At 44.7% G+C, this 14,130-nt stretch overlaps 1 protein-coding gene across 1 annotated transcript; it reads right to left on the bottom strand.

The window, feature by feature from the left end:
• Positions 1 to 506: 506 nt before the first annotated feature.
• On the bottom strand, positions 507 to 9,426 carry IL12B (interleukin 12B; the record flags this gene model as incomplete). Its single annotated transcript, XM_081308424.1, has 6 exons — positions 507 to 691; positions 2,107 to 2,261; positions 3,756 to 3,973; positions 5,577 to 5,694; positions 6,249 to 6,521; positions 9,339 to 9,426. 6 exons carry the CDS (start codon positions 9,424 to 9,426, stop codon positions 560 to 562), a joined length of 984 nt encoding a protein of 327 aa, XP_081164550.1. The 3' UTR covers positions 507 to 559.
• Positions 9,427 to 14,130: the final 4,704 nt, after the last annotated feature.

The raw sequence follows: 14,130 nt of genomic DNA, 5'->3' as shown, positions 1-14,130 counted from the left end.
CAGGCGGGTGCCACCATGCCCACCTCCCCAGAGGTTCTCTTGAGGATGTTTCTTTAAAAAAAATATGTGATTGGGTTGCTTCCTCATTTAGAACACTCAGTGGCTCCCCTGGACCCCAGAATGAGGTTCTAACTCCCAGAAGCTCCACGCCCTTCTTGCTCTGACTCCTGGCTTCCTCTCTCTCTTTTGTGCCTTCTCTTTGAAGACAGGACCCATGCCTGTTTCTGTACTGCAATATCCCTTGGCCCAGCACACTGCCTGACATAAAAAGACATCAAATCAGTATCTGTTACTGAATAAATGCTTTGAGCTCTGGTGTCCTTATGCTGGGCATCCCACTCCCCCTTTCCTTTCCTGGGCAGCCTCCCCATCATTATTGGCCCAGCACACTGCCTGACATAAAAAGACATCAAATCAGTATCTGTTACTGAATAAATGCTTTGAGCTCTGGTGTCCTTATGCTGGGCATCCCACTCCCCCTTTCCTTTCCTGGGCAGCCTCCCCATCATTATTCTCTACCTGGGGACAGGTCTGGGCTGGGCTTCGTAGTTCTGCTCACCTAAGGGCAGGACATAGTTGCCCATTCACTCCACGATGAGTTGTAGTATCGGTCCCGGGCTTGCACGCTGACCTTGGCACCCTTCTGGCAGGTCACTGTGACTGAGGTCTTATCCACGTGGAGAGTATTGCTCTGAAAAGGAGTGGAAACCGTAAGGTCCACTGACATTGCAGTCACTTGGTAGGCCACACCTGTTTCTGCAGGGCACCATCTCTTCAAACCAACCAACCAGGTCTGGGGACCCTGGCAGTTCTGGCACTGAGCAGAATTGCACCACCTACTGGGCACTTAGTGGAATTGCAGCACTTACTGGCAGAATCTCAGAACACACATGTGGCTTTTCTATCTTGTAAGCCCTGAAGGGAACCGGTTTGGTCCAGCTCTCATCTTTCTACACAGTGGCCTTGCTCTAAAGCTCTGTGGACAGTCAGTCCAGTACTCAGCTGCTGATGGGACTCACACAGCTTTTCTCTAGCTGTCTCTTGCATACTCAGAATCCATACCCCAATCCTCAAAGCCCTCAGACTTGCCTTCAGAGCTTTAGCAGTGCTACTTAATAGCTCTGGAACTTCAGGGAAATGTCTTAGGCTGTGTCTCTCCTCATATATGAGCAGGGACAACAATAAGCCTGTCTCATAGAACTGCAAAAGTTAAAATTGATCATGTAAAAGCTCTTTGTAAGTCATCAGTATGTAGAGAGCCCTAAGTACCACCTAATAGTGACATGTATCTTAAATAGGGGAAGATATTTGCCAAGATTTTAGGTGACAACTAGGTAAAATCTATTCCAGAATAGCCTCACCTCCCACCTTCCCCTTTTCCAGGGAGTGATTGAATTGTTAAGTTTCTACCACCTGCTAAACGCTATGCTGAATAAGACCTTTGTTCAGTGATTTTTTACGAGTGGTGTATAAGAGGGCAGTACTTTGTAAAAGTGTCTCTGAAAACTTGTATGAGCCAAAAGGGTTCGGAGGCTAAAGCCAAAGGTTGGAAAGCCAGCATTTTGGCCTTGTAAGCATAGCCATCCTGTTTGGTGACATGATTTTACCATGTTTGGAACAGTCAGGAGCTACCCATATTGGGTGAGACAGTGTGAATGCTTATCGTTCATTATATTCCCTCCATGGAAACAGTCATTTGGGTATCCTGGAGTCCAGGACCGGTTTTTGTGCAAGGATGAATGGTCAGCCATACTAGAGGCCATGGGGTGGCTCACTGAGTCTGGGTCCTGGTTCTACCACTTTCTAGCTAGTGATCTTGGGCAAGTCACAGCCTCTCGGAGCTTCGTCGTCTTCACTTGTGAAGTGGTGAAAGTAATACTGGCTGCCTTCACAGGGTTAATTGTATGCATCAAGTGACATGCCCTTGACACAGGCCCATGGAAAGGACTAAGTCCAATTAGCAGTGATTACAGTGAATCCCACCATCATGTATAATTATAATGCATCAATTACAATATAGAAAATCAGTTGTTATCACCATGCATCTCCCTAGTGTGTGTCCACGTAACTTCCCACAGAATCTGCTGTACCTAGATGGCCTCTTACCCTTTTCTTCTTCTTTCCCTGGACCTGCACAGAGAATGTCAGGGAGAAGTAGGAGTGCGGGGTGCTCCAGCTGTCCGGGTACTCCCAGGTGACCTCCACCTGCTGAGGAGTCTTGGATGGCTTCATCTTTAGGTTCTTGGGTGGGTCAGGTTTGACTGTGGAAAAGGACAAACACCTTCATTTTCCTAATGGAGCTTTGGAGTTAGGGTTTGGGCTTCTGGATGCCGCTTGCACCTTTCAGCAGCCATGAGTGACAGGGCACTTCTTAACTTCTCTGAGCAGCTGACTGCACCTAGGAAGCCTCTCTGCCTGTGGGTGCTCCCACTGGCGCCCCGTGCAGGGAGTCATCATCAGTGGCCACAGCTTTCACTTTTCCAAGAGAATCTCGGACTCCTCATCACTGCACGATCCCATGAGCCTCGGTGGTGGGACCACCCCTGCTTAGTGCTCAGAGGTGAGTTCTTAGTTATGAGCTCACTCTGAAAGCTGGGCTCTGCAGTGAGGGGCCACCCTCTCTGTGCTGAATCCCTCACTTGGCACTAAATGAAGAGCTGAGCTAAGCTGCCCATGGAGGTGAGATGAGAGACTTCCCACTCGCTGCACTTCTTTTTGTGTTTTCATGGCTTTTGGCCACTGATGGGTTGGACAAGTTATCACTGATTGTCTCTGTGCTTGTTCATTTTATTTTCTATAAATAATGACTGGGCACCTATCCCACGCCACCACTGTACTGCATCTGGAGGACAGTGGGCATCTCAAAGTCTCTGTCCTCAAGTAGGTAGGTGCCTTCTCTACACGAGGGGAGAGTACCCCTTCTGCAGGATGTGCACAGGCCCTGGGGACCCAGCACAGTTCCACACAGAGACCATGGCTCCTAGGACATGCTTTGGAAATACTCTTCCCTCTGTTCTTAATACAACTGGTATCTTTCCTGGAGGTCTCAGCTGAATGTCAGCTTCTTAGAGAGGGCTTCCTTGGCCATCCTCTGGGGACTAGACCCCCCTGTCCCCACCCCCAGATACAAATTCCACAAATTCTAGAGCAAGTTTTATGAGCCTGTTATAGTTTATCATGATAACTGTTCAATGAACAAATGGTAATGGAAATAATCAACAGTGACATCTCTACCTGCCACTTAAAAAGAAAAAAAAAAACAACAGATGTACCTTTTGGAGAAACTTATATAAATCTGTGTGTGTGTGTCTCTGTGTGTGTGTGTGTGTGTGTGTGTATGTGTATGCAAGAGGAAGACTGGTTGGGAATAATTTTGGTTTGGAAAAATTGTAATTAGTAGGGAAGCTCTGGTTCTGAATATAAATATTATAATTGAGGGGCCCTTGGATCCATGATGGCGTCCACCTGGGTAGCAGAGCTGAAGCATAGCAAGAGCCCCCTTTCTCCAGTGGGGCAGATCTGGGCCTGAATTGCCAGCTGTGAGATCTGAGAGTTGGGGCAAGCTGCTTAATCTTTCTAAGATGTAATTTCCCCTTCTTACAATGCAGACAATAGGAAGTATCTACATCACCTTTGGGGTGTTGCAGAATAAAAACCCCTGTCATGTAAACCCCTGACCCCAGTGTCCCGCTCACGGTGAACATGTGACAAATGGCATCTTTCCTTATGAAGCACAGAAAACCATGCAAACTCACTGATGTCTCTGATGAAGAAGCTGCTGACGTAGTTTTCGTACTTGAGCTTGTGAACTGCGTCCACCACCACCGTGATGGGCAGGGTCTCCTCAGCGGTGGGGCAGGCACTGTCCTCCTGGCACTGCACCGAGTACTTCTTGTACTCCCTCTGCTCTATTTTGACCCTCTCTGCAGAGAGAGTTGCTTCTCCACACGTCACCCCTTGAGGGTCAGAGGAGCTGAGGTCAAAGACAGAAATTATCCTGTGTTACAATTTGGTGAGTGAGTTCCCAGTGATTGCAGTCACTGAGGTCGGTAGGCCTCGAGAGTCTGTGTGGGACAAGATTTGTCCAGCTGGACTGATTTCCTGCAGTGGGTAAGAAACAGCCCTTTCCAGAAGAACAGGCTTAGCTGCAAGAGATTGGAAGCTACAGGGGTATATATATACCCCTGGCCTAAATGAACCTGGAAATTTGTCAGATCCAGAATCCCTTCTTAAATCCCCTTATTAAAAATTTAAATAAATTTTCCAATTTTAATCACAAAATTAATACATACCAATTATAAAAATTAAAAATGATAAAGATGTGTACTAATAGTGAGGTGCAGTGGCATAGGCCTGTAATCCCAGAGGTTTTGGAGGCTGAGGCAGGAGGATCACAAGTTCAAAGACAGTCTCAGCAATTTAGTGAGGCCCTAAGTAACTTAGTGAGACCCTGTCTCTAAATTAAAAAAAAAATAATAATAAAAGATATTTTTAAAACATGGCTGGGTCTGGGGATGTGGCTTGTGATTAAGCACCCCTGGGTTCAATCCTCAGTACACACACCAAAAAAAAGTGTATGAAGGAAGTACATATCTTCCCTATGCCTGTTCCCCACATATAAATACTTGTTGTAGCCTGTTGAATATTCCATATAATCATATAAGCCACACGTATATATGTTTATGTATTTTATCTATATAGATATCAATTTATTAAAATAAAATAGAATCAAATTATATGCCTATAATTTTGTTACCATCTTGTCCCTGACAAAAGAGTTAGATTTGGGTTATTGATGCTAATGCATGCACATTAAGCCAGGGTATATTGTTCTAGGCTTTATTTAACCATTCTTTGCTGATGATCAACAATGTCGCAGTGTCACCTAAGACATGCATGGGTGTCTTTGGACACTGGGGTAAGTGTTTCTCCGGCAAGCATTTTCATTTTAAAGATGGAAAGGGAGACCTCCCAACACTTAATTGACCCATTTAAATGGCGGCAAAGCCAGGGTGCTCACTAGGGTTTGCTCTCAGGTGTTCTAGATTGCTTAAAACTTGATTCAAGTTGGACAAACAGTGAACCTCCGATTAGCAGCATCAGCAGAGGAAACAGGAGTTGAAGTGGCCGTGGGAAATTTTCAGGAAGCCTCACAGAGTTCTGGAATCTGCTTTAGGGCCTCCGAGGTCTATGCCCCTGGGCACTTGTTTCTATTTTTGAGTCAAGGTACAATTTTGGCAAGTCATGTGTAGCTTCGATTTCTCCTTTTTTATTTCTCCCTGTGGTACCATGAGCCTTAATGAACCATTGCCAGGAAATCTGGCTGAGTGGCTTCAAACACAGCAGAGACTGTTGTCAGGCCCTGACCATATCCTGCCCTCATGCGCATTTGTTCAGAGGATTGGCTTCCCACTCCATGTTTTCCTTGCCTTCAGCAAGAGAGGGGAGTTGAAAAAACGTGGGATTGATTTTTTAAAATTCTTATCACTAATTGATGGGTCACTGATAGTTTCCCCTTATATTCTTAATGATATGGTGGCATCAAAATGCTGAGAAACTAACGCGGTTTCACTTACCCTCTGTGGCTCTTGACACTGAATTTCACATCAGTACTGATTGCCGTCAGCCACCAGCAGGTAAAACGTCCAGAGTAATTCTTTGCCTCGCATGTTACAAAGTTCTTATTTTCAGGTTCTGGGTTTGAAAAGAATAAAAATCCAATATTTAGGGGTTGTCTCCCAGGAAGATTTTTATTTTTGTGGTTAGTCACAGGCCAACAAACGGTACAAGGATGACATCCTTCCATTCATTTCCTTTGAAAATCCTGCTACTGCTTGGGCAGGTTGTTCTGCAAAGATTGGGAACGACCCAATAGGAGGCTGATTCTGCCGACTGTGCCACTATACACACTGAACACTTTGGACAAAAGTATTATTTTTTTTTTTTGGCGTTCATCCAGATTGGTTAACTTCCATTCGCCATCCAATAATGTTTGCTATTTAAAGACAACCTCAGCACAGCATTCAAGGTGACAATGAAACTCTATCTCAATATGAAATTTCAATGATTGATCAAATCCCCAAATTCCAGAAAGCAAAGGAAAATGGAGATTTTGGGTGATTTTAATACAGACTTGTTGTTCTTTCATTAACTCTACTAATTATGTCTTGCCTTTTCAATTTTTAAAACATTTCTGCACCTTTTATTGAGGGGAAGAGAAATGATACTCCCCCAGGGAATGCAATTACCTTTTTTCTTCAGAATATCAGTGGACCAAATCCCATCTTCATTTTTGTGAAGCAGCAGGAGCATCTGGCTCAGAACTTCACCTCCTCTGTGGCAGGTGTAGCGGCCAGCGTCTTCAAACTCTTTGACTAGAATGGTCAGGGTTTTGCCAGAGCCTAAGACCTCACTGCTCTGACCTGAGGTCCAGGTGATGCCGTCCTCTTCAGGAGTATCACAGGTGAGGACCACCGTTTCTCCAGGTGTGTCAGGGTGCCAATCCAACTCCACCACGTAGACTGGAGAGTGCCAGAAGTAAAGAACCATAAACTTCAGGGCTATTTTATTAACCATCTTGGCATCTCCACCGCCTAAGCACTACCTTGCTCATAAGTGTTTGGCAAATGCTTCCTGAGGTGATCTTATACTATTGGGCTCTGCTTGGGCTCAAGGTCATGGAGCAGAGAAACAAAGGGTTTTAGGACTGCCGGGGACTTATAAGCTGGCAGAATGCCTTTAATGATCAACCTCTGATTAGTGGGCACATGGAAAAAGACTTTGACCCACCAAAAAAAAAAATACAGAGAGCACAAGATTCTTTGTCAAAGGTCTCGTGGAGGTAAACACCCAGCACAATTTCACTTTCATAGGGCATAATGCAGGGTACAGTATGTAACAGAGTAACAATAGTAAAAGACCCAGGGTTTCCTGGTCAGTCTCCATAACTGGTTAGGGGATCTAGAGAAATGCACCTAACCTCTAGGAACCTCACTCTCCTCATCTGCCAACTGGGAACATGAACAGTATCTATGTTGTAGGTTTGGCTGTGAGGACTAAATGAAGGAAGTACGTAAATCCAAGGCACTTAGCACGTGGCAAACTGTGTTTGTTATTATTGTTAGTCACAGCCCAAAGTGTCAGCCAACTGCACCGAAAACTCTTAAAATTTTCCACAGGGATTTAGCGGTTTAGTTCCTTCTGCACGGAACTCAACAATGGAGATTTTCATGATCTCTGTTTTCTAAGCTGTTTTCTACTCTTAGAAAGCAACCCAGTGGATCACAGTCTTTTCATTTTGTAGGGGAGGGCTCTGAGGCTAAGAGGCTAAGCAAGGTCATGTCCAGCAGGAAGCTGAACAGCAAAACCTTGGACCTTTGTCTCTTAGGCTTGGATCTCTAAAGCCAGTATCTGAACTGAGGATGAGGAATGGCTCAGGGGAGCATCCCAAATGGCAGGTCAGGTCAAAGCTTTGTTCATTTGTTTATCCACACATCAATTATTAATGAATGGCACCGAATAGTTTAACACAGTGGTTCTCAGAGCCTTATAATCCAACTGCCACCAACAAGCAGCGGCTAGGGAACCTGTTAGAAATGTGAATTTTCAGTTGCTAAATCAGAAATGCACATAACCACTAGGAACCTCACTCTCCTCATCTGCCAACTGGGAACACGAACATCATTGGGTCTGGGTCCAATGATGCCTTTTTTTTTTTTTTTTGAGCCCTCTAGATGATTTTAATGCTTGTTCAAATTTGACAGCCACAGGGTGAAGAGCCTGGATTTTGGAGTGACATGGGTCTGGATTAGAATCAGCTCTAGGCCTTACACTAGCTTGGGGCCTTCGGCAGTGGTGGGGGAGGGGCACTCAACTACTTTAAGCTTGGATGTCACCATCTTTCAAAGGAGAAAAATATTAGTAGTTGTTTAAAGTTGCCGAGGTGTGGGATTATATAAGCTAATTCATCTGAGAGCTTAACACAGCGCCCTTAAATGCCCGGCAAATGGAGACACGTGATTGGCATTCAAGGGTAAGGCACTGTGGAAGATAAAGTGCTCCCTTTACATCTATGGGATTTGTAAGTACTTGAATGGGTAACAAAGATAAGAGGTAAAAAAGAGCTTGGGGTCCGACACTTTGGAAATGATTAGCTCTGCTGACATAAAACCACTGGGAACCTGAAGCTGTCTCTAGTTTTTCTTTTGTCCCCCATGGCAAAGGAACAGCATGGTTATTTTCCTGTCACAACCAAGACTCAGAAGCCCTAGAAGACCTTGGCCCAAGGATAGGGAAAACAAATGTAAGAAGAAAACAAGGCTTGACTTCATTAAGAGGCCTCCCAAGGCCTCTCAGTATTTCTCACACTGACATTCTGGAATTTCTGTGGTTTACCAGATCAGAACGAAGGGGTTACCTAGGCAAAGGCCAGAGTTCCTAAGCACACAAGAACTCCTGGGGCTGGAAGGAATCTAGCTTTGGCCTGTACTTAAGGGAGGATTTAACACTCTCTGACCTTCAGGGGGTCAGGGAGGAGTGGCAGCACTGTCCTCTTCCTGAAATTTTTTAGAATCTTCATTCGAATGTTCTTAAAGTTCTTTCTGTCACCCATTTCAGGGTTGTACTCACTTGACTATTAAAACATTATTTCCGATCATCGGCGGAAATCTTCATCCTCAATTCATGTCTACTTCCTTTGACTCAGCTCTCCAAGGACCCAGGAAACAATTATTTTATGTTCTTGTAACATTTTCAAGTAACTTCAGTGCATATGCTTTGAAGTGAGACAGAACTGGGACCAAGTCCACCCTGTTCTACCCTTTTTAGGTATGTGGTATTGGGTGAGTAACTTAATCTCTTGAGCCTCAGTTTTCAATATCCGTAAAATGGGATGCAGATAATCCCTATCTTGCATGGTTGTTGGGAAGTAAAGTGAGATCTTATGTTAATGCATAGTAACAGTCTTTATCATTATGTAAAGATAGCCATATCCAACATCTGGTGGTCTTTCAGGTACAAGTGACAATAAGCTAATGTGTATTTACTAAGTGAATAATATGTACTAGTAATTTGTTGTTGTTGTTGTTGTTATTACCAGCGAAGACCATAGTTCTTTTCATACCACAGTCCACAACAAGCCCCACCTGGCATCCAACATGAAAACCAAACAATGTAGATACCCTACAGGGGCGGAAGGAACATGGCCTTACAGGTTTCCCATGAGGGCTCTCAGGAGGAGGGCTCAATTGCCCATTGCTGTCTGATTTCCATCAGGGGCTGCCTGAGAGCCTTGGCTTAGACTCTGGGGCCTCCACAGAGAATCATGAGAGGTTGGTTACCATTTTTCTCCAGTTCCCATATGGCCAAGAGGGGAGATGCCAGCAAAACCAGGGAGACCCAGGAGATGACCAACTGCCGAAGACACATCTGTAAAGGGAGGAAGGAGGCAAGAGAAGAAAGGGGAAGGAGGAAGAGAGAGAGGTCCATCATTATTCAGTTAGCTTTGTGAGCCGTATCCACCTTCTATCTAAGTTTTAAATCTGGACTTTCTCCACACTCTCATGTGAATGTGATATGAATTACAGGAGTCCTATGCCAGTCTCTGGGTAAGAACATGTTCAAAGAGATTCATAGGCTATCTGGAGCTGAAAGACACCTAAGGTGTGGCCAGCTGACACAATTAAGATAAGAAACATAAGCTCAGAGAAGGGACACAAACTTTTCTGGATCAACATTCAGCAGGTATTTATTTAGTGCTTGCTATAATTTTAATACAATACTTAAAGATCATTGAGCTAACCGTGGTTGGGAATGAAAAGTTTTCACCTACATCCTGCTTTCTAGGTACAGATACTTCCATTCAGTATCTTCTAAGTCAGTATATTAGATACTTCCTCTCCAGTTGGAGTGATAAGCCCCATGCCTGTATCCCTGTAGCACAAGGTAGCATGAATTGGGATAACTAGGGCCAAAGGACTTAGCTTAGGAATGGGAAAGATCATACAGAAGTGAATTTTCAAGTTTTGACAAAAACCTGTATTGATTTAGTTTCTCATGTTTCAACAGCAGAGATTCCATATTTCAAGATAATTCCCACATAATGTGAACCCAACAGTTCTCAACCTTAAACATACATCAGAATAACTGGTAAGCTTACCAAACAGACTGCAGGGTCTCACCACCTGAGTGTCTAACCTAGCATGTCTTGGCGTAAGGCCTGAGAATCTGCATTTCTAATGAGGTCATCTAATAAGGTCACAGGTGAAGCGGATACTGATGGCCAGGGGACCACACTTTGAGAATCACTGTTTTAACCACAACTCCTGAAAATCAAGGTGTTCTTTGGCAGAAGACAATAAAATTATGATAGATGTACCATGAAGTAATGAAATGCACACTTTCATGCTAAGCCAACCACCATTTTCTATTAGAACACAGTCTAGATTCGTATCCAGGGTTTGTAGAAATCTTTAGACTGTGAAAATTACATTCCATCTATAAATTATGGTGAGGTGATGATTATTTGATTTCATTCTGAAATGCCTCCATCCATCTTGGCGAACACCAATGTGCTGCAGGAACATGATTACAGGGACCATTGGTGTAAATCATATGCAGAACAAGGCTTAAATGTGTCACTCAAATACTTTATAAATGTATTTGGTTGGTATCACAGCTGTGGCAGAACTGTTGCTAAGCTATAAGTTTTGTTCCCTTTTATTATAAAGCTCCTGAGGTTCTAGTTGGCAAAGGGCATTGGTTGGTACATCCATAGGCTTGGAGTCAAGCAGACATGGGCTTGCATTCTGGTCCCACCACTCAGGAGCTGTGGGGTGTTGGCCAAATTACTCTCTGAACCTTAGTCTCCTCATCTATCAAATGGACATAATAAAAGCACCACGTCATTTCAAAGGGTTGTTGAGGAATTCAATGAGATGATATAATAGAAGGCAACCTATCATGTATTAGCTCATTTCTAGCAGAAGAGATAAGGGGAAAAAATGGGCTCTCTCTCCATATATTGTGCATAATGGATAGCCAAAAAAGTCATGCCAGGCTAAAAGGAAATGTCTACAGAGATACTGCAATGACACGGGCCTGTAAAAACTTCACGTGTCAGCACTCTGGCAATGGAACCGTCGGAGATTCCTGGCATCTCCTGGTGATTACTTTGGACTCTCTCAATGCCGGGATTTTCCCTTGGCTCTGTGCCAAGCACTTCCTCTCTGGGCCTCAGATGCATCTGAGCATTGCAGGAGAACTGCCTCTCAGGATCCAGGGATCCCTGGCCATGGTCCTAATAAACAACTGCTATTCTGTCATCATCTGCATTTCAAACCGCAGAACACTGGGAAGGGGTGGAGACAGTGCTGGGTCCCTACCTGACTCAAACCTAGATAAACAAAACAGGGTGCAACATGGGCTTATCCGTGGGCTCTTGGATTGATCAGCTGAGATTGGGAAGCTGTAGCCCTCAGCCCACATTTCCTTGGCACAGTACATTTGAGAGTCTTGAGGATATTTTCCCCCCATTCAATTTCATGTGTTTCCAAAACTCTTAAAACCCATGCAAGAGGAACAAAGGGACCCCAGTTAGGCATTCCTGCTTCCTGGGGTGTGCTACTGTAGCCTAGCACTGGGGTCAACCCGGGCATTCCAATAATGAACAGATCTTTTGCAGGTTTTATTTTGCTGGTTACTTTTCAATTTGAAAGAAAATTGTAATTTAAAAATTTACAAAGACATAGTCAAGCCAGCATGGTAGTGCACCCTGTAATCCCAGAGGCTCGGAAGACTGAAGCAGGAGGATCATGAGTTCCAAGCCAGCCTCAGCAACTTAGCGAGGCTCTAAGCAACTCAGCAAGACCCTGTCTCTAAATAAAATACAAAAATGGGGTTGGGAATGTGGCTCATTGGTTAAGTGCCCCTGGGTTCAATTCTCGATACCAAAAAAAAAAAAAAAAAAAAAAAAAAAAAAAAGACATAGTAACAGATGGCATGGGAGGCACATGCAAAGGGCTTCAGTCCTAGAGCTGGTATCCTAGCTCTGCTGCTTGCTAGTTGTGTGACCTCAAGTGAGTCCCATAGACCTCTGTCGACCTCACAGTCTTAATCTGTAAAATGGGCATCCTGTTGGAGTAAGGAGCTAATGATATAATTCATGGGAAATGTTTAACTTGGCGCCCATGGGCTTATCCTTGGGCTCTTGGTCCCTTAGCTCCTTGCTCTCCTCCTTCCATGGTACTTACAGAAACACAATTCCTTCTTTAAGGTTTGGCGGCCCCCCACACTAAGTTCTCTGATAGCAGGGATACCGTCTGTGTTGTTTCATGCTTTATTCCCAGAGTCTAGCCAAAGTCTAGCCAAGAGGGGTTCCATGAATTAGCAGTAGTATAAAAGCCAGACAATTTTGGATCCCAGTAAAATGAACTCTGAGAGGGTCCCCTTGTTCAGTTTACTATCTTCAAATTTCTTGTTTTAAAAAAAAAGGGAGCTATCAGCTGGGGTTTCAAGTGAGATCTTAACCTGATCATGTCACTGCACACAATTGTACTTGGGCAAGTACGAGACACCAGTATAGTAAAGATCACCTCCCTCCCACCCTTCTCCTGGATGTTAGAACTCTTCAGAAAATAGTTGTAAACCTTACCACGGCTTTTCATTTTGTAAGTGGATTCAAATTTAGTTAATCCCAAAGAACCAGAAGACCTTCTGTCCAAATTGGTTGATTCAACAAGGATGGGAGTGGATATGACCTGTCACATTCAGTTACCAGGCCTAATTTTGAATTCAGTAACTTCAAGGCAGGTATGAAAGACTTTTAAAAAAGTTTTCAGTACAAGCACCACTGTTTTTAACTGTACACAAGCCTTTCATTGATAGCCATTAATACTTCAGGACACACACAGACACACACCCAGAGAAACATAAAACAAACCTTTCTGTCAATGTGGGCTTATTCATAGGTCTTGGTATACAATTATTATTAATTGGCTTTTTAAACTGGTGCTTTATTCAAAGTACCTAGTTTTCACCAGTGTCCCCGAAGGTAAGTTAGCTTCCAGTAAAGCAGCCCTCCACGCTGCCCAGTGCAGGGGCAACACCTAGCCTGCAGGACAGAGGGAAGGGTGGCAGAGCCCAGGGAGCAGCTTACCTTGGCTTGGTGCAGGCTGCAGGGTCAGATGGGCTTGAAACCGTTGTTTCCTCTGCTGCTGGTCCTGCTCTTGGAGCTTATATACCCCACTCCTGCTGAGCTTTCTGATGGAAAACCAAACTTGAAACTGACTTGTTCCAAGTTGCAACATTGACAACTATTCTCAAAACCTTCTGGGGAATTTCGAGAAGTTTCTCCCCTTCCCCCCTTGGTGTGTATCAATAACACTGAAAGGAACCAAGACATCAAAATCCCAGGTAGGAGGAAATGACTTTGGGGTGGGGAAAAAGGAAGGAGAGGGGAATGCTAATTTCTTTGGGTTTGCATCATAGTCAAGGTGCTTAGGCCCTAGGCAGCCTCCCTGGGTTCCACAGACTGGGGGAAAAGAAGGCCAACGGGAGTCATGCAGGAAGCTGAGTTTGAGACAGAATAGGGCAATGGGCATGTTAGTAAGAGGTCCCCAAAGCCAAGTCCATGGCTCTCCCAAAGTCAAGGGAGATGACTAGCAAAGCGCTTATCTGGGGCCTCTTCCCCCACTTCATCCCATTAACATCTAGATTTCAGACTGTGCCCACCACACACCCAGGCACACCCACTCCTCCCCACACCGCTGCACATCACCCATAGCTCTGGGAAGATGACAAAAACTCGTGTACAGTAATAAGACAGACACTTGCAGAGACACATCCTGGGCTCATAGGTGCTCACTCACAGACGGTAGCAGCAGGTGAGACGGCCACAAGCAAGCCTGCCACAACCTATGTCACACTCAAGACATACCCTCTTGGGCAGCCAGGCATTGGCACACACATCTTTGGCCTTAGGAGCCCTGAGTAGATGCTCCTGAGGTTCAGCGAATAAAGACACCTCTCTAGAGGAATGTAAAGTGGCCCAGAGGTGCGCAAAGGTGGACGCTGGTGGTAGTACTCCCTTTTGGCCCCGCCACCTGCACATCTGCACAGACAGGCGCCCAAGTT

This window comes from Spermophilus citellus (genome assembly GCF_964194105.1).
Source record: "Spermophilus citellus genome assembly, chromosome: 1".
Taxonomy (NCBI): domain Eukaryota; kingdom Metazoa; phylum Chordata; class Mammalia; order Rodentia; family Sciuridae; genus Spermophilus; species Spermophilus citellus.
The sequence above is the reverse complement of the archived record's forward strand: the minus strand, read 5'-3'. Positions and strand labels throughout refer to the sequence as shown.